The 25,616-nt window shown below is 39.1% G+C and overlaps 2 protein-coding genes across 9 annotated transcripts; one reads left to right on the plus strand and one right to left on the minus strand.

The window, feature by feature from the left end:
- The first annotated feature begins 3,765 nt into the window (after positions 1-3,765).
- LOC128356893 (40S ribosomal protein S17-like) lies at positions 3,766-9,283 on the plus strand. The gene is made up of 5 exons (XM_053317074.1): positions 3,766-3,905; positions 5,163-5,314; positions 8,215-8,320; positions 8,643-8,708; positions 9,159-9,283. Exons 1-5 carry the CDS (start codon positions 3,903-3,905, stop codon positions 9,234-9,236), a joined length of 405 nt encoding a protein of 134 aa, XP_053173049.1. The 5' UTR covers positions 3,766-3,902; the 3' UTR covers positions 9,237-9,283.
- Positions 9,284-12,308: 3,025 nt separating this feature from the next.
- On the minus strand, positions 12,309-23,918 carry cpeb1b (cytoplasmic polyadenylation element binding protein 1b). 8 transcript variants are annotated; one of them, XM_053318240.1, is made up of 12 exons: positions 23,904-23,918; positions 23,454-23,619; positions 19,650-19,889; positions 17,991-18,220; positions 16,904-17,159; positions 16,644-16,757; positions 15,655-15,759; positions 14,357-14,493; positions 13,862-14,060; positions 13,419-13,513; positions 13,078-13,158; positions 12,309-12,419 (listed from the first exon to the last, which is right to left on the minus strand). In XM_053318240.1, exons 1-12 carry the CDS (start codon positions 23,916-23,918, stop codon positions 12,309-12,311), a joined length of 1,749 nt encoding a protein of 582 aa, XP_053174215.1. The 8 variants fall into 8 exon arrangements, with proteins under 8 accessions (XP_053174215.1, XP_053174223.1, XP_053174273.1 ...); XM_053318248.1 differs by having other exon boundaries at positions 19,650-19,871; positions 23,448-23,619; XM_053318298.1 differs by lacking the exon at positions 23,904-23,918 and adding an exon at positions 19,081-19,088 and having other exon boundaries at positions 15,670-15,759; positions 19,646-19,840; positions 23,453-23,574.
- Positions 23,919-25,616: the final 1,698 nt, after the last annotated feature.

Below are 25,616 nucleotides of genomic sequence, written 5' to 3' on the forward strand. Positions count from 1 at the left end.
TTTCCCTATAGGGTGCAGGGAATACACTTTAAATAGGGTTTTTTTTTTTTTTTTTTTTTTTTTTTTAATCCCCACCCACTCCTTTTTGTGCCATGACACCCTCCTCCTCTCTGCACACACACACACACACGCATGCACACACACACACACACACACTCTCACATGCAAGTCCTAGATTAAAATCAACTCTCAGCGGAGTGTTAGATTTGGCGTTATTTGCAGACCTGCTCCTTCATCTTTTAGAAGTACAATGTTGTAGATGTTGCAAACTATCTCAATGAATCAGTATGTAAACCTGCTTGTTGCGTGTATTTACACTGTATAGCTTTTATTTTTTTGTTGTTTTTTTTTTTTTTCTTACCCCTGATTACTCATGTCACTTACTCCGGGGGGTCTAAGTTATTGTGTTATTGAAAGTACTTGAATATGAAAATCTACGGGACCTTTTCTGTTTTGTTTTTTATTTGATTTTTTTTTTTTTTCTTTCTCGGTCATTATCATAGTAATTCCACACATAGGATTTGAGGGGAATGGTGGGAAAACAGGCTATTTGAATGACAGGTATTCATTTCTTAGTGCCTCTTGATTGTGTTGGACAGGTAAGCTTTGTCAGACTCACCTGTGGTGTCCTGTGTTCGCTGGTGTTATTAAATGAGGCGGGGGATGAGGATGAGGCTCGCATCATCTTTTTAAACCCAGATGAGATGCGGTCAGATGTTGGTTTGGAGGTTAAAAATCACTCTTTCTTGTCTCTGTGAAACATTCATCCTGTATTTTTTATCTGTCGTCGGTGAAATCATCTTCTTTCTAAACACCAAACCTGTGACATCTGCCGCCCGCGACTCTCTCCCCCCTCCGCAAAAAAGCATCAGCGACACCCTTGACTGTTTAATTCCAGCTACCTATAAGAAAAGTTGAAAAAGTATTCCTGTGTAGTGAGATGGATATCCAGACTATATAGCCTTTAATGTTTCCCCCCTCCTGAATTCCCCGAGTGCCATTCCTGAGACTACTACTAGCCCATGCCTTTTTACCTGTGCCAGGAAAATATGAAGTTGAATGTCTTTCGAACATCGCATTCCACCTTGTGTCCTTGACGTCAAAGCTGTGTCCACTTGTCTTTTTTTTTTCTTTCTTTCTTTTTTGTGGAAAAATCGCAGAGCAAAAATGGCTCAATTCAGTGTTGGAGAGTGTCGTGGGGGAGAAAAAAGTGTTTTTATGACTCGTTCCTGTTGTTATGTTTCTTCTTTTTTTTAACGTCATAACTCAAAATAAAACGTTTTATCAACCAAATTTTATGAGTTCGGAGTCAGATTTGAGTTTATGTGACTGGTCATCTTTGCAACATCTGCTTCTTCCTTAAACTGTGGGTCTCCTCGCTCTTTAGGTCACGGCTGAAACGGTAGATATAATAGATATATTACTCTGATGTATTTACTTTTTAACTCTCTGGGCCTCGTACAGAGCAATATAAGAGTACTCTGTATGGTTTGTATCTGCATGGCTTATCTGGAGACGACAGCGGGTCCGCTCTGGTGAATTTTCTCACCTCTGTAGGGCTCGTATAAACTGTTGGGTCAGTGAAACGTTATGGCTTCCAGTTCTCATGTAAAATTTTAAGAAAAAGGAAATATTTAAAAAAAAGTTAGTTTCTTTTCACAAAACAAACATCCCATCTCAGTTCCAACCATTTCTTAAAAAAGAGTTCACTTCAGTCAGACTTTGCCACTTTGTGTTGATTGCGTTTTGGATTTACTCCGGTTGTGTGTAACTCACGTTCCTGTGTGTCAAAGCTGTGTAAATCAAAGCAAAGGACAGTTAAAGTGTGAATGAATGGCTTAGGTCTAATTTTTTTTGGGTTCTCTGGCACTTTTCCTTGTTGCTGTACTGTAGAGTTGTCTTGGATTTACTGTATATTTTTCTTTGAGGGAGAGGTTTAGGGTGACATTTACTGCAATATTGTGATGATTATTTGAAAATTGTAAATTGTACAGAGTTCACAGTTGTAGTCTTTGTTCTTTCTGTTGGGATTACATATAAAAGATGTATTCTTTGATTTCTTTTTCCCTCTCAGACTGTGGAAAATCAAATTGTACAGTTTCAAGAGTTTATCCTCCCCTCAGCATTGTTTTTTTTTCCAGAGCTATGATTAAGAGAAAACTGTAAATAAATATTATTGTGTTGAAATATGAATGTCACTTCAAAAATGTATTTGAATGAGTTAGTCAAGGGCTTCAAGAATGAAGGACCCAAGTTTCTTCTTTTTATGATTTCATATTTTTAATTTGCAGAAAGGTTAATGGTCCTTTTTATCTGAAATGCGTTTTTTTGTTTTTTGTTTTTAAGTTTTTCCTCCTTGGATTCATATAATACAATGTGTCACACATGAACCTTATAAAATCACTTTTTATTCCCTCCACACCTAAAGGGAAACTCCAGTTTGCACCCTTTTTTATGTAAAATAAAAGATCTCTCCACCTTGTGGGAATGTGTTATGTGAAATTATTCTCTACCTTTTTGCTTCTGATAACATTAGTCACACACTCCAACTCATAGATGATGATACCAGCTAGTTTACATGAGTTTGGAAGTAGATGTATAATATGAGATTCACATACACGATACAATTTTAGTTCTTAGGTTTCAGCTCAGTTCCTTTATCAGGATTTCATTCTCACTTCGTGGCTTATCAGATCAACACTGATTCTTGTCTGTGTGTCAAATAATAGAAAAAACAAGCTATGCAAAAAATGTGGAAAGGAGACTTTTTTTTTTTTTTAATTAGCTCATTTTCTTCTCTATCCTGGTGCCTCTTCTCAGGGAGTTAATGTAATTTATTTCTCCTTTTTTATTAAGATATACAACACATTACATCATGAGTAAAAAAAAGTAAAAATATACACAAGCAGCAGCTGCTTCATAAATCTTTAAACTTATAAATAATTTAATGTTAGAAGTCATCTTGCCAAGAATGAAACATTCTGTTTTGTTGAGATGACAGATTTACATTTGTTACAGTCTAGACAGAAATTGTGTTTGGCATTTACGATGGTAGTTCCTAACTTTTTGGGTTCGTGACCCTTTAAATCAGAGCAATGCCCCCTCATGACCCCCTGTCACAAGTTGTATATTTACAGTACGAGTTGCAACTAGAGTAATGTTCTTTCCTCTTTGACTAGTGTTTAGGAGGCAGAAAGACGGGTAACTACAGTCTTCAACGGTAAAAAGGGCTACAATTTGAAAAAGCTGATTTCTGAAATTATACAAACAGAATAAGAATATAAATAATAAATAGAAATCATTTCTATGTGAAGAGAGTTGATTTAAAAAAAAAATGTACAAGACATTGGGAATGTGTAAATGTTCACAGTAAACATGTAATGTGCAAGTGTATTGATACAAAGGATCAATGTAACGTGCCATGTTAGATGTGATGGGTTCACAGATGTGCAATATAAGCGATACATATATAGATAGATTTTTCAATATAATGTCTAGTGTTCATGGGTGAAATAGAGTCCATGTCGGTGTGTGTGTGTGTGTGTGTGTGTGTGGTGGAGGGGGTGTCAGGACCTTTTGATGAGGCCAGTCTGCTGCAGAAGAGAGGAACACTTTTTGTATAATTTCTCGTATTTGAAGGGTTTTTTTAATAGTCAGTATGAACAGAAGAAATTATTACAGCGAGGGAAACCTATTTCAGTGTTCATATGGGCAGCTGATTGTTGTTTTAAGTCTTAAAAAAACTGTGAAACTGTCCTTTAACAGCTGGCTACCACGCTGCAGTTCTCTCCTCCGGCCGCCAGTGGGCACTGCTACCCGGCGCTGTGAGTCATCACCGGTTGTAAATCTATAAACTTCCTGTATGAACCTCCGGTGCTTCTCTTCCACCGGTCCGATTCAACATGGTGGGTATCGCGAAAACACTTCACCTCAGCGGCCCTCACAATCCTGCTCAATCCTCACCGTGTGTGTGTTTATAAAGCGGCTCCGAGGCCCGGTGGCTTACCGGTGGCCCGGAGCTTTAATCCCGGCTGAGTTTTAAAGATAAAAACCGTAAAACCTTTTTATATATAATACGGAGCGGAGCTTCCTCAGTGAACACAACACAGCATGATATCACCTTAAAACATGATGTAAACTGGTTTATATCAGCTTCTAGTGTCTAAGCTTCACTCGACTTTATATCTGACAGCCACAGTTTAATGCAGCATATTTAAAAGTTTGAATTTTAAGTGTTATCAGTCGGTTTATTTACGCTTTCCATCGCGATACAGGTCTGAAACTCCTTTAAAAATCATACTAAATTAACATTTCCTGTCTTACTCAATAATCTGAAACTACTGACAGATAAAACATTTTGTATTTAAGCACATTAAGTTTTTGAATCTCTAGAAAAGTGCTTTGTTTTGTGGTCACACACCCGTCATGTAGTCTAAACTGGATAAAAGTTTGATTCAACATGTTGCCTTGGAGCAAATTATCTTTTAGATGTCTGAAAATGTTAAGTGCTTGGTCACAAACCAGTCATGTAGTCTAAACTAGTTTAACTGGTGTCTTTTTAATTCGTTATATTGAGTGATTACACTTATTAGTACTTATGCTCTCTGTCTTTTTATATCGATGCTTTTATTTTGTAGCACTTTGAGCTTTGCTTCTAGTATAAAGTGAGTTACAAATGTATTATTATTATTATAGAAACAACCTCCATCCTGTGCTCACTTTCATGTTTATCAGTGTTAAAGTTTAATTGAGGTGAGTTTTGTGTGTTCGGAGCTGTCTTGAGGGAAATAAGTAAGAATTAGAAATGCATTATTTAAATCAGTATTAAAGGTGAACAAAAACTGAGTCTCTTAGAGAAATTAGAGAACATATGAATGTTTTGGTCGTTGGTTTCATGATCTTTCTGTAATAAAACATCTAGAAGTGAAAGTCTCATCAGATGGGGGTCCACAGTCTTAATCTGTGCCAGTGTAAGGGTCCTTGATGTAGAAAAGGATCACATCAAGGACTGGCTAAAAGTATAGTTCCACTTTTGATCACTAATGTAATATCAGCTAGATGACTTCCCTTGTGATTCTGTAAAGAGGCATTTTGCTGTATTTACCTGTTTCATGCGTGTGTGTGTGTCTGTGAATACCTAAGTGTGTCTGTTCTCTCTTCAGGGACGCGTCAGGACCAAGACCGTAAAGAAGGCCGCCAGGGTCATCATTGAGAAGTACTACACACGGCTGGGAAATGACTTCCACACCAACAAGAGGGTGTGCGAGGAGATCGCCATCATCCCGAGCAAGCCTCTGCGCAACAAGATCGCAGGGTGAGTGAGCCAGATCTGCTTTTTGGGAGAAATGCGTGAATTTACTGTGATGGCTGGTTTTCTGTTGATTTGAGTTTTCATCTGTGTTCAAATGTGTTGCACAGGATTTGATCACCTGCACGTGTAGTGTAGTGTTTTTTTGGTCACCTTCAAAGTTGACCCTAAATTAGATTTTGGCATGAAAAAGTTCCTCTGTCTGCTCTCCAGGGTCAACAGAGGACAGTAGTTTTTGAAGCACAACTTTGAGCTGCATTACTTGAGTATTTCCATTTTCTGCTACTTTATACTTCCACTTCACTCCATTTATTTGACAGCTTTAGTTAATTATCAGATAAAGATTTAACACAGTGGATAATATAACAAGCTTTTAAATACTGATGAAGCCTTGCATGATTTACTGTTTGGGTTCCTCTGGCTGCAGAAAGTGTAGAAATTAAGTTTTTTTTGTGGATCATATTGCAATGATTACTATATACGTAAACAGCTCAAGGCAATTTTTGGAATGATTTATGTCCTTTCTTTCATAACCTGGTTGATGTGGATTTACTAGAAAAGATAAGATATTCCTTCATTAGTCCCACAGTGGGGAAATGTGCATTATTACAGCAGCAAGCGGATAACAACAAACAACAAAAGAGCATCAATAAAAAGAATAAAGAACAATAAGTACACATGCAATGAGATGGTAAAATAGTAACATTATGTACAGTAACAGCTCCAGTTATTATATAGAAACAGGTTTGAATCAAGTTGTTGCTGGATCAGTTTAATTTTCTGTGGGAAACATAACTGAAGTAGATTGTAGTTTGTTTTGGTTGCAGTTGTCGTACTTTAGGAGAGCGTCAGGATATTCTTTGTGGTCTTCTGTCACCTTAATATAAACTAATACACTCGTCAATACATTAACTATCTCATGTGAAAGCCCCGCTCATCTGAAACTGTACATGTGAAGCTGTTAGGAAGGTTTCTTTGTCTGGTTTTATGGTTTAAAAAGAGGAGGAGGTCTTAAACGTCCCCTGATCTGGTCTACATCAGGTGTGGTGGTGGTTGAGAGATTAATAGAGTGATGGATGATACAGGTGTTTATTATATATTTGTGCTCGTCGGCTGCTGTGAATTCTTGGATTGGAAAGACTTTTAATTTGTACTAGAGCTGCATCGATTAGTCGATCGATAGAAAATGATTCAGCAAGAATTAAACATTTTTTAACCTAGCTGAATATTCTGGTTCCAGCCTCTCTAATGTGAATATTGTCTGGTTTTCATATTCATATGTGATAATAAATGGATTATATTTGGTGTTTAGAGGATGGTTGGACACAACAGGTTGTTTTTAAGCGTAACCATGGTCTCTGCGGATGTGGGACAGACAATCTTAATAATTTAAAGACATTTTACAGACCGCACCAAATGGGGCTGGGTACCAAGTAGTATTGAAGCTATTTGTATGGACTAGCTCACAGCAAATCAACACAGGCATTCTTCAATTAGTAAATATTTAGAATTTGAAGAAAATGAATTTATCTAAAAATCAAATCAGTGGTGCCATTTATGTAATTTAATGCTTCTATTCACAAGCTGGGTATTTAATGAAGTACTCAGTTGGTATCTGTATCACTTGGATTGATACTGCTATTGTAATAATAATAATAATAATAATAATTATATTGTTTTAAATGATAATCAGCCCAACACACAAATAATCAATAATGAAAATAATCGTTAGTTGCAGCCTGACTGATACTTGTGCTCATTGTTAGGAAGCTGCAGGACGGACGTGTTGATGGTCACAGAATCAAAAGATGAGCAGTAAACTCGTTGTTAACTGTTCTCACGTCGCCTTCTGCATGTCGAGCTCTTCTGATCAGAGACGTAGTGAACACGCTCGGTGACAGCAGCAGGCTTTTATATTCCTGCACATTTTAGAGGAAGGAAACGTCTTGCTGTGTGTGTTTTTCAGACAGTTGTTTGTGTGTCAGCTGTCAACAGGTGCAACGGTGCTCCTTATTTTTTGCTGTATCCCGGAGCATTCAGGACTGATGTCAAAATGAAGACACCACACCAGTGTGTTTGTTGTTGAGTGGAAGTTAATGCAGAGAAAAGAGTTTGACTGCTTCTGCTCTCGTTTTACTGCACTCAGTCGTTTATGTGTTTGGATTGAAGTTTGTTTTTGTTTTTTTTTTAATGTGAACATCTACCAGACACTCAGTAAATCATTATTTTGTGCCACATTCATATTTTAGCAGTTTTTGGCTGGTACTGATTTCCCACCCTGACCTCACCACAGCTTTCACCGTAGTTTGGATCAGGCAGTGTTTGAGTTCTGTCCTGTGTATAAATCACTTCTTTTGAATTAAACAGTTGTAATACAGGGGAGGGGGGGGGGGGGGCACAAAAATCCAGGATTGCGAAATAACTAAATAATTGTGTTTGTGTGTTGTGTAAAGCAATAACACAAGACATCATACTGTAGCTGCAACAGACAGATGATTAATTAAATTTGCTCATAAAGTAATTCATTTAGTCCATGAATTGTCAGAAGTGAAGGAAAATGTCCATTATAAGAGTAATGCTATAAAATACTTAAACACTAACTAGATAATAAAACACTCAAGTAAGGGCACAAAAGTAGCAGCAGCCACAAACCAAACGCTGGTAGATTTACATCACTCACCAGCAAAAAAAAACCCAATGGTAATCTATTGTGTGGCTGGTAAAGTTTAAACATGAAGTTAATTTACACCTGACTCAATTTCTAATTCTATGAAACAGAAAAAAAGTAGACTGTTTGTAATTGTGAGGCTAGAACCAGTTTCAGTTCAGTTCAATAACTATACGTAGATTTAGTGTACTAGATCTAGTGTCCACTGTAAAAGTCTCCTGTGTGTTTCATCACCCAGGTATGTGACACACCTGATGAAGCGTATCCAGCGCGGTCCAGTCAGAGGAATCTCCATCAAGCTGCAGGAGGAGGAGAGAGAGAGGAGGGACAACTACGTCCCAGAGGTCTGTTCACTCTTCACTTCCTGTCAACGTCTGTGTGTGAAGAAGCAGCAGATTTACTCAACTAAAATCCATCCTGCAGTTGGTTTTTATGTGTTTGTGGTTGATTTGATATGTATATTGTTGAGGATACAGTCAGTGTTAATGTTTTTATGATTTTATACTCTTTGCTATCAGAAGCAGATTTGTTGTGATAGATAAACAGTGATTATTTTTTTTAACTTGTTATACTGGTTATAAATGTTAAAAGTTAAGTGTCTGAAAGGTTGAAGATGGTTTAAACAGTTCAGACAACTCATGTATTGCTTTGTATTTGATCCTCTAGATTTCTGCTCTGGACCAGGAGCTCATCGAGGTGGATCCAGACACAAAGGAAATGCTCAAGATGCTGGTGAGTGGAATAATTCACTATTGTTGAGGACCAGAAGTTCCTCCATTGGCCAGATTATGAAAATGTGTTATGAATTTCTGTATAGCAGAAAAGGTTTTGAGTTGTATTAGAAAGAAATGCATATGTGGTAACAACACTAATGATGGCTGGTTCATTTAGGTCAGTTTGCACAGTACCAAAACATTGTGTTAATGTTACTAGCTGTACCTGTTCCACTTAAAATGTCCACACATCAGAATATTTTCTCTCTATGGATTTAAACATGACTCTGTATGTTAGCTAAACTGTCAGCTATAATTATGTTAAAGGATTTTCATGTCTATGGGGTTTGTCAAAGCATCTTTTCACACTCTGCCTCACATAGATATGAAAAATTACTCATTTCTACCTAAATAATAAAGGGAAGAACTTCCTTCATGATACATTTTTAATACTTTGTTCCTCTCCTAGGACTTCGGTGGCCTTTCCAACCTTCAAGTCACTCAGCCAACTATTGGAATGAACTTCAAAACACCACGAGGACTGTAGGATCATGTGTAATTTGCCTCTTAATAAAGAGATGAAATTATGAAGAATGACTCCTTTTTGTACTCATTAAGTGATGAATGATCCATCTGTCCTAAACAGGAAAATGAAAGTTAAGTTTTCTACAGCCATATAAAACACACAGACTATCAGACTGATGGAAGTTACCAGAATGACTCACAGTAATTCTGTTAAAGCTGGTATGGATTTACTATTTGCTCAAACACACTTAGGAAGGCCAGAATTTCATGTTCAGGTCATGAAGTTGGCAATGCAGATGTTAGTGATTCAGGCTAGTTTAAAGGGATATTCTTTAAAACAAATTACATTCATCCAGTCAGGTTTAGTCACATTAGTTGGCTGCTAAAAGACTACAGTTATATTGCACACCTGCAGGATGGATTCAAGGGCTATAACTAACAATTATGCACTCATTTTCATTCGACATTTTCTTGATTATAAGTTATTTGGCCTTTAAAACATCAAAACATGGTTAAAAATGTCAAAGCCAAAAGGTGATGTCTAAGTCTAAACATATTTACATCTAAGCTGGAATCAGCTCAAGCATTTCTTAAGACTTCATGATCACAATTAATTCTGTCAACTAATTTGTCACTTTATTGGATTCAAATAACCCCCCAAACCTGGTTAGTTGTGTGAAGCCCATAATCAAATATAAACACAAGGTATAGCTTCCCATAGGTTAAAGATTAAAAACAGGTTCACAACTTGTCAAGTTTGCCTTAAAACAGTCTGGTGTCAAAATGACCAAGGACAGTTTTCCCTGCCATAATCATCCTGTTCATACAGACATAAGATCTCTTTACATGTGCTCAATGTAAGTGATGGTCAAAATCCACAGTCCTTAATGTGGAAAGTGTATTTAAAAGTTTATCTGAAGCTAATTTGAAGCTTCAATCATCCAAATGAGTCAAATCAAGTAGATATTTTAAAGATTAAAAGTCTTTAATGCTGAAGTCCCTCTTTTTGTTAATATACTTAAAACAAAAAGGAGGGAATTTGATGCTAAAAGGACTAAATGTGGCAGATATCCACTTGATGATTTAACTCAGACTATTAATCAGTGTTCATTTGGGCAGACTTGGTAAATTGTGAACCTGTCCTTAATGATCTTTGTCCCATCTGTGGGCTATAAGAAGCTCAATATAACATGCTAGTGTTGTACTGTATACAAGTCATTCACTTTGTCTCTGGAGGAGCTTTGTTGAAAGAATATAACTTATCACTTGAGTCATCTCGGTTACAAATGTAATCACCATAGCTCAGTTTGACAGATGTGGGCATTTATCAGACCAGGAAACTGCACCACAGATCGAAGGCACTTTATAATAACCGACTCTTACATTTACCAGAGTATAGTATCAGGTTGAGCCTTCAAGTACCCTTTGACAACTTATTTTAAAGATGCATTCCTTCAGCATAAAATACACCTAGAATATGTTATACATTTGGACTTTACAGGCTCCTTTATAGCCCAAAAACCATCTTATAAAACACTGCATTTCTCCTAATGACTTTTAAACATTGTCAATATTTGTGACACACGCCAATATGTAAACTCGACCATCTGTGAAAAACAAAAAACTTTTAAAACATTCCCAACTTACACTATAAAACTCAGGAGTACTTCAAGGATTGTACTAAACACATCAAAGAACATCCAGACAGTAAAATCCAATAAGAGTCCAAACATGGCGGGTAATGCTTAAACACCTTTATTGTGCCCAATCTGAACATACTCCACAACTGTAAGTAGCAGCAAACTTGGCAGACCACAATGAGGTAGACTTTCAAAACTCTAAAAAGCAGCTGGGCTAAGGGACAACAAGCTCAGCATGACAAACCTAATGGATAAAGAAAAGACATTTTTGTCTTTGGCACACAGCTTATATGCATTTATGTCCAACTGGAACAGGAAGGCAAAATGGGCTAAGAAAGCGTGGAATCATTACTGGGGTCTACTCAAGCTCTGGATAGATTATTTTATCAGCAAAGTGGAAGTTCTTACATTCAACAGGAAACAAGCAGCTGTTCTAACATAGGCGTGTCCCCCTGCTGATGTACAAAAGTGATTAAAAACCACTGCCACCTCTCCAAAGTGCAAATTAAAAAAGTGCAAAAAATCAAACTATGTACAATCAAAACATGAATGATCACTCTACTCTCGTCTCAACGGGATCCATCAGTTGATTGAAAAACGATGGATAAACCAGTTGAAGCAGTATCCAGCACTATTTGTTACACACATTTAATGTAACTGGACCAACAAAGTCAGTTAAAGTAGTACTTCAAACAATTTTGTGCCCATTTAGTTGAAATTTGGGAGGGCAAATTAAAAAAAAAACAAAAAACTAAATAGCCACAGAAAAATGTATGAGGAAAAGAAAAAAAGTAAAAAGGGGGATTTTCCCATAACAGCCACCTGGTAGAATTCTGTTCAAAATTTTCATGTCATGACTTAAAACCGTTTGTGTACAAATTAGTAAAAAACTGCGTAAAAATGTCTGAAATGCGACTGGTTAAATGAAGCCCAACATTCAACTCCCAAAAGTAAGAAACACCAGTTGGCTTGCACAGGAAAAACAGATGCCAACTGGGGGTAGGGGGGAGGAGGGGGAAAAAAAAATAAAAGTTTAAAGGCACTGTATGGCATTTGCCAATGAACGGCAATGAGACTTGCGTGATTGCTCTTCACTATGCAACACATGTAAACAAAAGAAAAAAGAAAAAAAAAAAGGCATTTTCATCCACTTCTTAACCTTAGGCTGACTCCCATCTCTCTGTCTGGCCACAAGTCTGGGAAAATGCATAAGTGTGAAGGGTCCCTTGTCTCTCCCAACAAGGTCACTGTGCATAGTGCCACTGTGAACAACAGCAAAAATGTAGCAAGTGCAAAAGTGAACATTTTCTACAGTGATATCCCCAGTGCCTGGTGGAGTGCCTTGGTGCCCTCGTGCTGAGGGACGTCTGGCACACGTGCTCTCCATGGCGGGCAGCCTTGCCCCGTACAGAGGGGCTCTTCCTCTGGCCCTTCAGTGTTCGGATCCGTCTGCTTTAGCTAGAATCCCTGTTCTTCTGGTTGCGCATGAGGGGCCGGTGGTTGCTCAAGATGTCCATGGAGTGCTGCCAGTGCCAGCAAGAGCGGCAGTAGTACTTGAAGCAGGCCTGGATGTTAACAGACATCAGCTGAGTGTATTACAGGCCAAAATAACTGCTTAATACTTCACATCAATTTCTAAAATCATGACAAAAAGGATAATTCATAACTACAAGTTTTGTCTTATATTTTTATGACACTGTGCTCCAATTAGTTGATCTGGAAAGCAACATGGCTACAAAGAATCCAAAAGACTCAATTGTGGCAGATTTTTAAAGATTTCAACTAATCTGCTGAGAACAATTGTATAACCAATCACAACAATGGGCAAAACTACAAAAAGATCTGTGCTGTAATAACCAGAAGTATCCCTTAATGACCCCCAGCTGATTCATTCAAATCTGTATGAAGTTCAAGGTCTCCTATGAAGCACTTTGAATTGACGGATATCTGAAATGTGCTTTACAAGTAAACCTGCCTCACCTAAACCTCTCATTAAAGCTTTCTATTTTAAGATGACAGAGGACTGGCGATAAAATATTAATGAGTCCTTCAAAGTACTGAGGCAGCAATTCTTTTGGGGGTTTGACCACACCTACTAGTATTGTACTTCTTTGGAGCACTTATACTATATATCTGCAGTGTAACAATCATCAAAAATCATTAGACCTGTAAGTTCCACTTCAATCAGAACAAAGGCGTGGTGAACTAGGAGGTGGCACTCACCTGGTCTCTGCAGAAGAAAGGCCCGGGTTGACGAAGGCAAACTTGACACATGGAGTCTTCCAGGTACGGGTCAATCTGGACCTGAGAGACGAGGCAAAACCATAAGGCTCAATTTGCAAAGCTGTCACTGTCTAAAATCTGCTGATTGTAGCACTGTATAGTAAAATAAAAAAAATCTGTTTTATAACATTGATAGACACTAGTGCTCAGTGTTCATGCTGTAACCAGTTTTTTAAATTATATCCATTTACATATGATAAAAAAAAACTGATAAAAAATGTATATACACATGAAAGCATTCACATCAATCTAGAAAAACTAATAGCTGAATAACTTCTTACCTTCTTTGTAAACTTGGGGGTTTTGATCTCCACAAATGCTGCACATACAGCCTTTAAGTAACTGCGCTGATTGTTGAAAGTGACACGTCCAGAGCCTACGCAGAATAAAAAGTTATATAAAATTATACTGTGGAGGCAATTCATTTGGGATTAGACTGGCATAAAAACAAAAAATAGTCTGCAGAGTAGGTTTATATAAAAACACCTAAATGCTTCCTCCATTTTGACTGCCAATTTATCAGTTTCCTAAATGGTCAACATCTAAATGATGCAACTAGACTATGACTTAATGACCAATTACAGCTGGACATGAATTTAATTAGTTTGAAATGTAGTGGAAAGAAATAGTCCCTGACAAAGTCTACAAGACAGAATAGTTTGTTTATAGCATGATTCACTGCAAGAAGCACAACAGCCCACCCACTCAACACCCACCATCTTACCTATGGGGTACTTGTGCTTGTCCGTGTCGATGCCAGCATACATGACTCCTCCAAACAAGTCGTTCATGATGCTGGCCAGCGCTTCAGCGTTCAGCATGCCATGCAGTGCGCCAACAAACACTGTTTTGCTGGGGTCCAAACGCTGAGCTGGACAGCGCACATAGTTACTGTCAGATATCACCCAGGGGATCACCTGAACCTGGAGCAGAGGAGGACAAGAGACATGTTACTTACCTGAACATGTTTCCCACTGAAGAGCTTAACTAGACACGAGTAGAGCTAGATACCATTTGAAATTCTTCAATACTGGTTCTCAGTTGTCTAAAACTGGCAAATTTTAGATCAAAATCAAACAATTTGATCAGAGAATTTAAAAACAAAGACCATGAATCTGATAAGACCCTTGGTGCAGGTTTCATTGCATGAATGTTTGGTGTCTGTAGCACAGAATATCAAAGCACACAATTAATCATCATAATTTCAGTTTCTACTCACATCCTTGCATCTCATTCTGCGGCTGGACATCTTGAAGTAGTACTCTCGGTTATCCTCGGGGTGAAACGGGTCCTGTGAGCAGGCATGGAGCAACGCCCGCACAGACTTCTCATTCTCAAACACCAGGTAAACGTAACCTACAAACACGCAGCACAATACTTTAGGATGTAGAAGCATGGCAGCCCCCAATTTATTTGATCAGTTTGTAAGATTTAGTGACATGTAGGAGGAACTGACTTGGCAGAAATTGGATGTAATATTCATAAGTATGTTTTAATTAATTGTATAATCCCATGAAAATAGAAAGTGTATGCTTGGGAGGAGAGTTGGAGGGATCCAGTTGGTTGCAATCTGCATCCTCACTGCCTGATGCCACTAAATCTTACACTGATCCTTAACGCAGCAACTACAGCTTAGCCCAATTAAAAAAAAAAAAAAAAGAGACCACAAATGCAATCAAAGTGTTAAGTTAAACAAATTTGCCAGCTGTAAGAGGCCTGAGAATGACATGAGTGTTTTAAGGAATCTGAGATACAGAAACAGCTTGTGCCAACATTAGTCTCAACAGAATAAAGAAAATACCTGAGCTGACTACCAAACCAAGCAAAAATGCCAAACATTTGGTGCTATCAGCTTCAATAGATTGATAATGGAAATAAATAGTTGTGGTTCTAGACAGATATTCACTGTTGTCCATGCGTAAATTTGTGTAGGAAGTGGAAATATCTCAAATCATGAAGGAATTTGCCAGATAGGAACCTGTAGTAGTGAAAACCAGAGTCACAAGTAGTACCTCAAACACATGATACAGGATATTTAACAGCCTTTAAATATTACTACTCAGTGTTTCCCCCTATAATTGTAGGCCTTTGAGAAGCTATGCCATAACATAAGCCATATGCCAAAAACATCAAATATCAATTCAGGAAATCAATAGTATTTGGGCGCCTCATCAGCGCTATTCCAAAACATCTGTGTCGCTACCTGGGAAACTCTTTGTAACGTAGTACCTTCAATATTTAGGGCAGCTACCGGAGTAACTTGCCTACCATGTGAGAGCAGGCTGAGCCAAAACAATCAACCCAGGGGAAACTCTGCTAGTGAACTAAAATCGTCACAACCAAACCCATTCATCATCATTTTAAAATTAGTGTTACCTTTACGCCCACGTTTCACCACACAAAGTAGTTCCAAAAAGGCCCGACAGTATAACTCACCACCATGCCATGTGTTCGCCACAGTGCCACCCTAAAAAAACCATGAAGAAATAAAAGTATAGCCTACCAGCTTGTTGTTACCTTTGGCCACATTACCTTTGGGAGGACAGCGGGGGTGCTTTCCATCCTTACCCGGCCACTCCACAGTCAGAGGGCCATAACCGCTGAAGGTGTTGATCAGGCCGGCTGAAATAAAATGAGGCAGTTAAGTTCCAGTGATGACAAAAGAAAAAAAAAAATGAACGAAGTAGTTTGTGAGCAGGAATAAGTAGTGTTGTGGGAAGCTTGAAACTCATGCTGCTATGAGACAAATGTATTTTTATAGCAAATTTCAGCATCAAGACAATTCAAAGTGCTTTACATAAAATTCATCAGGATATCAAAGCAGCACAAGCCAAAATAAGACATTTTTTAGTAGCTAGTTCTGTTTTTTTTATTCAAGGTTGAATATGTTGGTTAAAGTTTAAGGACTTTTGCTTCTAAAGAAAGAAAATCTGTCAAACCACAAATTGTTACTTCTCTACATTATAAAAACATACAACTCATGATTGCCTTTATTCATTTATATTATTGCGCAAAATTCAGGTAATAGTCTATGCCGATTGTTGAACCCATCATGTAAACAAGTGCTGAGGGAATAAGACATTGAATATACTGCTTGTGGACCAATAAACAACAGATTTACATGATGACACCTTGTCAGATTCATTTTGAGGTGGTAACAATTTGTGACCAGTGACTTTAAAACATTTAAATTATTTTTCAACAGTTCTTGCTCACATAACAGCAGAGATTTAAGCACTGCTGCTCATCCATTTCACCGTGTTTAACACAATTTAACACTTTTTAAAAATCGTATCCAAGTGAGTGTCTTTATATAGCTATGTGTTGCTTTTATATTCCGTCTTGATGCCTTTTATGTTTTATGTAAAGCACTTTGAGTCTGAATTTATAGGCGAGGCAAGTTTATTTGTATCGCACATTTCAAAAAAGGCATCTATAAAAAGCATCTCAAAAGAGCAGGTCTGGCTGTGTGAAATGAAAGCAGACATGTTCACAGCAGCTTTTACCTTCTGTGATGTCCCAGGGCACGCCACCAAGAAAGACCTTGCAGGAGTACAGAGGATCCTTGTTGTTTCTGGGAGGCAGCTGGCCGCTCCAGGTGAATGTGGCCTCATTCACAGCTGAAAGGTGAAGCCAAAATTCAGAGGTCACCCATGTCCAAAGCAATCACAGCTACCATGTTCACTGTAAAAGCTGGGTGATTAGACTATTAAAAAAGGTTAATTCAGTGATAATTAAAAGATGTAAAGTCTTTTTTTAAGTGTACCTGCAGCCTGTCTGTGCAGGCGGGCTTCCCTCTCAATGCTGAATGTATCATCAGACTGGTCAAGCATGTCCGCACCAGGCCATGGGGAGCCAGAACGCCAGCGACGGGAAAGGGCTGAGGAGGCGGGGCTGGCACTGGGTGGTGGGGTCAAAGGAGAACTGGTTTCCTGGGGGTCCAGACGGGAGCCCAGTCGCAGCAGATCCTTCTGCATGTTTGATGCAAGATAAGGCAGGGGAGGGGAAATCCGCAAAGTCGACTGGAGGAAAAAACATGTCCAGACAATTGACCAATAATGGAGACTCAGACATTGACATGACTTAATATAAGACATACGTGAAGTTTGAATATTTTCAAATAAAAACCAGCATGAACAAATAAAAGCCAGGCGCCACTGAGGGAGTAGCTACAACGACTCAATAGTAAATTCAGCAATTACACATTTCCTCACCACTAATTCAATCACTACAACAAGGAGTCATGTCAGGTTATGTTGTACTCAATCTGCAGCTCAGTTTCTCGCAATAGAGTCAAATTGAAATGGGTTGATTGGTGTTGAATTGTCAATGAAACTCAATCTTCCTGCAGATATGGGTTATGCCCTTGGAGCTGCTGAAAGGCTTTTAAAAAGGTGAAAGTGTGCAGGAAGCAGTGCATTTCAGTTTGAACAGGATTTTTGTTCAAACAGAAATTAAGGGCAACAGAGTCGAGTATGAAAAGAAGTGAATTATTGTTGTGAAAATATACACTGTCCTGAAAATGAATTTAAGACCACAGGAAAAAGCTTAAGTGCTGAGTTTGCATCAACAGAAAACAGCACCGACAACAAACAAACTGGAGCCAATCTAAACAAAAAAAGATTTAATATATGAAACTATATTAAGGAAGATGGGAAAGGCCAGTCCCTTAATTAACCCTGTTTGAGGGTCTTGTTCTCCTCTGTGCAGTTGCAGTAAATATAAAGGCTTCAGTCACAATTTGACAGAATCAACAGGTCACCATATTGTGACCCAATCTTAGGTCATTAGGGGCAAGTAAGTTGGGAAATATTTGTCTCCAACACATAAAACTGAAGTATAATGTGCCATACCAGCATGTCACAGAGGTGGTCTGACCCGGAGCTGAAGCCGCTGGTCTCTGAGTCTTCAGGACTGCTGGAGCGCGAGTCCAGAAAGGAGCTAGAGTCTAGTCGGTTTGCCATGCGAGCCATGCCAGGGAACTTCTCCAGGAAGTCAGCAGTCATACTCATGGACTCGGGGGGCAGGTAGCCTGGGGGCTTCCCAAGGATACTGCTGAAGGGACTGTTCAGGATACCTAGCACTGGGAGAAATAAGACAAGTTAGAGCATATTTAGTCATATTGAGTTGACTCATGAATGTTTCTGTGCAAGTAGTCATGGCGGTGTGACCTCTTGGCTTGTTTAAACGTGGTCTGTTTTGTAAGCGGATGAGATGAAGAAAATGAGATGTGTGCTGAATCTACAGAGCCATATCGATTTCTCAGCAGGCTTGCTGCATTGCAAATTCAGGTTCCTAAAATTTGTATCTTTCGCTGCCCTCTGAAGGGATACGTTTGGCAAGCGGAAGAGCAAACTAAAGAAAACTGGGTTTGTGTGCTGAATGTATAGATTCATATTGATTTGTAACACCTGAAAGACAGGAGTGTAGAAGAAGGTCCTTGATGTGCAAAGTGGCTGCTAGCAGAAATCCAAAATGTTTAAGTTGATCCTCAAAGCTTCTCAAAAGGTTACATTTGATCATATGTAACCTGACTGCTGTAAATGTGGATCACTATGTCAGAGGCGAAATTTAAAAATGCCTCTCGCAAAATTTCTGGGGAGCAGTTCATCTGTCACTAAACAAAGTCCGTTAACGGCTAAGCAGCAATTCTTTAAGCATTAACCAGCGTCTTTCCTTTTGATAACCTAGTGAGTCAGCTAGCAACTGTGATAGATATGTACTGCGTGGCCTGTAACACTGTACTCAACATGAGGCTCTAGGGGGATTATTCAGCTGTAGGCCGCATTCAAAGCTCTGTCCCACTTTGTTGCAGGCCCAGTTTAGAAAGCTCTAAATGAAGTTATGCCGGGTCGGTTTAGACATGCAGCGATAAAACTACAGCACTACAAATGGGTCAGGACAAATGGGACACCATTGTAGTGGTACAACCTCCCTAAGGACATGATTGTCTCAACTGATAACCCCAACCCAAATGTGAGCATTTACATCATTTTAGTTCACCCATGTTAAGCAGCTATTTGGGATTGTTAGTCTACTTTTCTGGTTTGTATTCTACCCCCAACCATGCTGAAAAATACCCACATCTTGGCAACAACCAGTGTGATCAACAGGTAATATTGTTAAATATTAAGAATAATCTCTTCATTTCATTACAGCAAATCCACAGGGGGCCTAGTGAGGTTCGAGAGGAAAAATGGAGCCTCACTGGATTGTTTTGTGCCTTCTAGATTGCTAGAGATGCAGCAAAGCAAAAGTGCCACATCATCCTCCCTAGTGACGCTACAGCCTGTTCCAACGCACAGAAACACTGTTGTTAATAACCAACCATGACATTTCAGTACAAATGACCGCCACACAAATAAAAGACACAACCTATGAGACTTAAATATCTGATATCCGAATAAACGGGGTCACAGGGAGAGCTAACAAACTCCACCATACTCCAGGACATTATGTGGTATACCATGATTCCTAAACCGATGCAGGTAAAACGAGAGGCTGGTACTTACTAGAGGGTGAGCTAGTCTGAACCTGGGAGGGAGAAGTGTGTGTATCCGTCTCCTGGCTGCTCCAGGGTCTGTCCCAGCCGGACAAACGGAGAGACTGGAGGCCCAGGCCCAGGTCTGTGACACCCGGTGGGCCCCTGGATGACTGCATGTCCTGGGAGCCAGGCATGCCACCACAGTTGGGGAAGAGCATCCTCCTGCTGCCCACCGCAGCCAGCTCCGACTCTTTTCGGTCCGAGATCCAGTTCAGAAATGTAGAAAAAGAGGAGAGAGAAAGTGTTAGACGGCCACAAGGAACTCAGTTGTTAACAGGCGAATGCGTTAAAGAAAAAGGGCAGGGAGAGATTAGTCATACAAACTGTTTCTGTAAAAGAGACATCTCATTAAAAACTTCCCTCATCGTCACATCTCCCCCCTACCCTGGTTGACGGGGGAGCTAACCTGCTGCCTCTGTGCCCGGTGCAACTGCCATGCATCTCCGTCCGCATCACTGACCCACCTAGCAGCATGTGACATGGCTGCTGATGCACTCGCACACCCCTGCTAATGACATCAGCTTTCCCCCACCTCCCTGCTTCCTTGCCTAACAACTGTGTAATGAAAAATTCCTGTCGGAGCTATTGGCTTGTTGATAGAAGTACTCCCCTCTGTGGTAGGCACAGCACGTCTGTCGGTGAAGACAGCCGCTGCCGCTGCCACTGTTGCTGCTGCTTACACTGTGTCTAGCCTTGTTTCCTGAGCGAGCTGACGGAGAGGTAGCAGGAGGGAGGGGGAGGCGAGGGGCAGAGCTACAGCAGCATGGGGGGGAGGCAGCATGGGAGATGAGAGTGACTCAGCAGACTTGAACTCAAAGTATTTCAGACTTGAGGATGTTCGATAAACAGAACTGAATTCAAATCATTCTCATTGATCAGTGTAGATTTTTTGCACACAAACACACTTAATTAAAAAAAAAAAAAAAAGGACAAGCCAGCAGAGCCTCGCTGTAACAGAGGCAGCTGACTGATCAGATGTTGAGGACGGAGCGATTTGCACCGCCAGCTCCTCCCTTCCCTCTCCAGGCCTGGAAAGCTTCCAACTGCCAGCTACAGCCCTGATTCAGCAACACCAAGCTGGGGTGGATGGAGCAATGAGGGGGGTGGTGTGCAGAGAAGCCACAACAGGAGTTTAGCTCAGTTTGCTTCCAAGATCCAATTTACTTTTGTTTCACTTATGCAGCTATACCAAACAAATGCTCTGCAACTCTTATATCAAACCTTAATATCATAACTTGTACATGCAAGTAGAAGATAAGATAGAGGGACAAGTGCAGGCATGCCTTCAGCAAATTATCAATTCAAGGAAAGGACGCAGGCTCTGTGCTGAGCTTAAATCTTGGCAAATCTCACTCTTGGGACAAAAAAAACACTTAGAAGTGCTGCAATGCAGCATGAATCAGCTGCTGGCACTCGAATGACAAGGTGAAGGAGATTTAACAGATGGCAATTATAGAAAATACTTTGTCTACTTTCTGCATACAAAAAGGCAGAAATGTGTCCTTAGCTGGCACATACAAAAATCCAGACAGGACACATGTTTAAAAAAAACAGTAGAATCTGCATAAAAATTTTGCACCGGGTACTCAACAGTGAGGACTGAATCAGGGTAAAATAAATATATATTAAGTGCTGTGTGCTGAGGTAGAAGGCTGGCTTCAAAAAGTGGCTGCCCTTACTGATTAAGATATTTTATAGCAAAGCGGCAAACTTTTTATCGGTACAGGGAAGTCTGTACCTTTGCAGAGGGCGATTTAAGGGATGGCTACAGTCATTTAAGATTTTGTCACTTAAGTGATGAACTGCTTTGCCAAGGAGAGTGGACAGTTGGGTTAGTTTGCAGTCTGTAATTGTACTGCCAAGTTTACCCACTCTGGAAAGCTTTCCCTTGCTTTTGACACTTAGGTGCTCAAACCAGGACATAAGGTTAAAAATGAGTATACTTTCAATTAGGAGTTGGTATACTGTTTAAAGTCTATTAGCTGCACATCAAAATTACATTGTTTTATGCAGCAGGGAGAGTTTAACACTGCAATCTGGGGTTTTTATAAATGCTTTCTACATGATTAACACTCCTCAGGTATTTAAAAAGGAGCTCACTTGCTCCACCTCCTGGTCCTTGGCCAATTCTGGCTGTGAAAGTGAAAGGAGGTCTTTATTTGGCAGGGAGGCATCTCTTTACCTGGCAAAAAAAAAATCCACCCATAAACACCAACGCTGACATTGTAGCTTTCAGTTCAGGGTCTTTTTATGTTTGCTGGTTTAAATGTGAAGCTAAAACTGAAAGGTTGGATACTCCTCATCTTGTGGTTTGCATAAGACTCAGGGCCTTGCTACCACGGAGGACACAGAGGTCATGTCCTGTTTGTTTCTGGGATTTTGCAGCTTTGAGGGAGCTGGGGAGTTTATATTTGCATGCAGCTTAAAGATTACACACAGAGGGTGTTACACAGGCTGACTGCAGTATTTTAAGACTGATGAAGACACAGTAGTGTTGAAATGTTTGCAATATTAAACTAAAAATCGCTCTGCTCCAGTCAATATTGTAAGACTCCCATTTACCTTTAGTGCTAGTTACTGACGTTTAGTCCATCACTGAAAAGTTAGCCAACAATTATGATAATCAGCTAATACTAATAGAATATGCCGGACACTTTTCTGCCTATCAAAAAGGTTTTTCAGCTGTTCAATAGATAAAAACAGTGATTTGAAGATGCCATATGGAGCAAATGACATTTTTCCACAGACAATAAATAAAAATTAACCATATAACAAAAAAATCCTCTGTTGCAGTCCTACAATTTGGTTACCTCTAGGCCAACAACAAATAAACAAGCAGAGGGTTATTCCAGGCAGTAAATTTAGACCTTCGTGTGAGGAAATGAAATCACAAGACTAGTCAGCTAACTGAACAAATACAGTTATATTAAAAGTCCAAATAATTAAGACAGTTTTACAGACTCTGTTGGGGGGATAGGAATGGCTGTGGAGACACTGACTCATCACCCTGTAGTATTTCTACAATCCCAGCTGGCCCTTACCAGATTGAATCAAGCTTGTATGCCTCAGCAGTTTGGAGGACAGATTCACAATTTTTTCCAGTTCTGTCTTAACAGTCAGGTGCCCAAATGACTAAAAGGGGTTTTCCACGCTGTAATCATTCCTCCTGTTCATACTGGCTGTTAAAAGTTCCTTTTCAAAATGTCCTTTCAGTATAAGTGATGGGGGCCAAAATCCACAGTGTGTGCATGCAGTCATTTTTATACAAACATTTATTGGATTATCTAAAGCTTATATAAGGCTTTGGCAGTCTGAGTTAGTCATATCAAATAGAAAAATGCCACATTTACAGTCTTTTTAGAATCAAATTCCCTCTTTGTGTTTCCCTGTTGAGTTACTCTGGAAGTAGAGTAACAAAAAGGCACTTTGGCAAGATATCCATTAAATTTGACCAATTTGGACAGCTGTAGCTTCATATTAGCTTCAGATAAACTTTAAAATACAATTTTGCACAGGACGAGGACTGTGGATTTTAGGCCCCCCCATCACTTTTACTGTAAGTGCATTATAAAAAGGATCTTCTAATGGTCAGTATGAACAGGAGGAATAAATATGGAAAGAAAAAAAACCTATTCCATTTGTGTTTCATTTCAATGTTCATTTGAGCATCTGACACAGACTTGAAAAACTTGTGAACCACAGGTAGCTCTTTTCTTTTGCTTTTTTTGGATGCACCTGCTGCAGACTGAGATAAATGAGACTTTACCACACAGCAGGTCAGACCTCCCCTTGGCATTATTGGGTGTGGTGCACACACCGGTGAAGTCCAGCGCGTTGCCCAGCATGGTGTTCATCCTGCGGAAGATGTCTGCGTTGCTGCAGGTGGATAGGGCCGGAGACTCGGGGTCAGGGCTCTCAGGCCTGCGGGGGTCGTTTCTCTGCAGGAGGCAGTCAGAAATACAAAGGTAGGCCTATGTATTACTGCGTCAATGCTAAAAACCTTAATGTAAAGTTAGCGAACTTGTGACATGGTTAAACACGCTTTTTAAATAATTTTTTAGCTGCTTTTGTAAGTTATTTTAGGTTGGCATTCAAGTTTCAGGCTCAACTCTTGAAAAAATACACGTCGGTGTTAGTTTCGGAGGCACAAAATGTCAAATTATAATGTGCTTCGCACAGAAATAATTGGTATTCACCGTTTTATTCACTTTTTTTTACTCACCAAAGAAAACGCCATGATGTGGACTGACAGCTTATGAGAAATGCAACAATAATAACTGCCGGCTGCAATAAAAGGTCATACTTATGAAGTCTGCTAGCCAGCTAATTAGTCTCAATTTACTGAACGTGTGTTCCGCTAATGACTGTGCCTCGAGGGCCTCCGTCTGTTCACGTGCTCCACATCAGAGAGCACACCGCAATAAGCAAAACCCCACGTGTCAAAATATATGTAAATACTTCAATATTGCACTTATATGGTCTGTCAGTAGAGTGTATCATTATTATCATCATCATCATCATAAAAAAAATATTTAAAGTATCCAAATATGACACACCCATTGTATTTAAGGATATGCTCAACACTGCATCAAATGAATAGATGTACAACATTATAATTAATTGAATACACACAATCACACAATATAAATAAAACACTTTATTGTAATAAATATTAATTTTATTTGTATAGCAACTTTCATGCAAAAAAAGTTCCTCAAAATGCTTTTACTACAAAAAAGATGAACATAAAAGAACATAAAAAAACATAAAAATACAAATAAGATTGGAAATCAAAACTACTTATCATCACTAAACATAAAATAATAATACAATATTGGTAATTTAAGAATTACTCAGCAAACAAAAACCCAAAACAGGAGTACACAATCTGTAAATTAGCACCTAGGTATCTGAAGCCATAAGCATAACAAAAATTAACATTAGCTCATCTGGCTGTTCATTAAAACACACATAACGACAATTTAAGTTATATTTATTTGAGTTCACAACTAAAACAGTAAATAAAAGCTCTTCCATGAAAACTTATAAGAATATAGCTCCTTTAAAGTGAAAGTTTCTCCCCCATGTTTGTACTCCATTGCTCAAAAAGAAGAGGAAATGGAAGTTAAATTACCCGGTGTGGACACGTCACCATCGACCTGTCCTTTACAATGATTATATGAGCTTCTTCCTTCCATCACACCCTGTTGTAATGGGGTGTTTCTGTTTCTGTTTCCAAGGCCCAACACAGTCAGCAGTCTTTTAAACTCTCCACCTCATGTGTCGCCTCTGCAGTTACAAGTCAGTAAAGGTTCTCTGCACTATGCAAATCCTCCAACGACTGCTGTTGCTTAAACTGCCACAGTTACAAGACAATTTCATCATGCATGCAGTGATAAAATCGTCTTTATCTCACCAAAATATATATAAAAGCAGCACAAGAACGTGTAACATATGGTACAAATATGGTAACAGAAACACAACTGGAGTATAAAACACATTACAGTTAATACTTAATGACTAAATCATAAAATGAAATTCTGTGGAGTAACATTAGTACATTCAGCTGACATCTCTCTTTCCCTGATGGCGACAGTTCAGGCTCTGAGGGATAAGGATGAAAAGCTGTCATTCAAATGTTGAGGTTAAAAGATTGAGGTTGAGGTTGGAGATAAGTAAGTATTTTTATGTTTGCAGAGGGAGCATGACGCTGTTTTGAGCTTAAAGTAAATGCTCACAGAGGTAACAAACTACTGTACATTTTATTCTGCATAGTCAAAATCTAAATTGTCCAGTTTATGACCTGTGTTTCAGAATAATCAGAGAAGAGGTCACATAACTGAAGCCTGGATAAGATTAAACTTTATGGATCCACATGGGATATATATTGTTCATAGTGATGTAGTTCAGCAAGAAAATAGAATAAAGGCAAACT

This window comes from Scomber japonicus, chromosome 1 (genome assembly GCF_027409825.1).
Source record: "Scomber japonicus isolate fScoJap1 chromosome 1, fScoJap1.pri, whole genome shotgun sequence".
Taxonomy (NCBI): domain Eukaryota; kingdom Metazoa; phylum Chordata; class Actinopteri; order Scombriformes; family Scombridae; genus Scomber; species Scomber japonicus.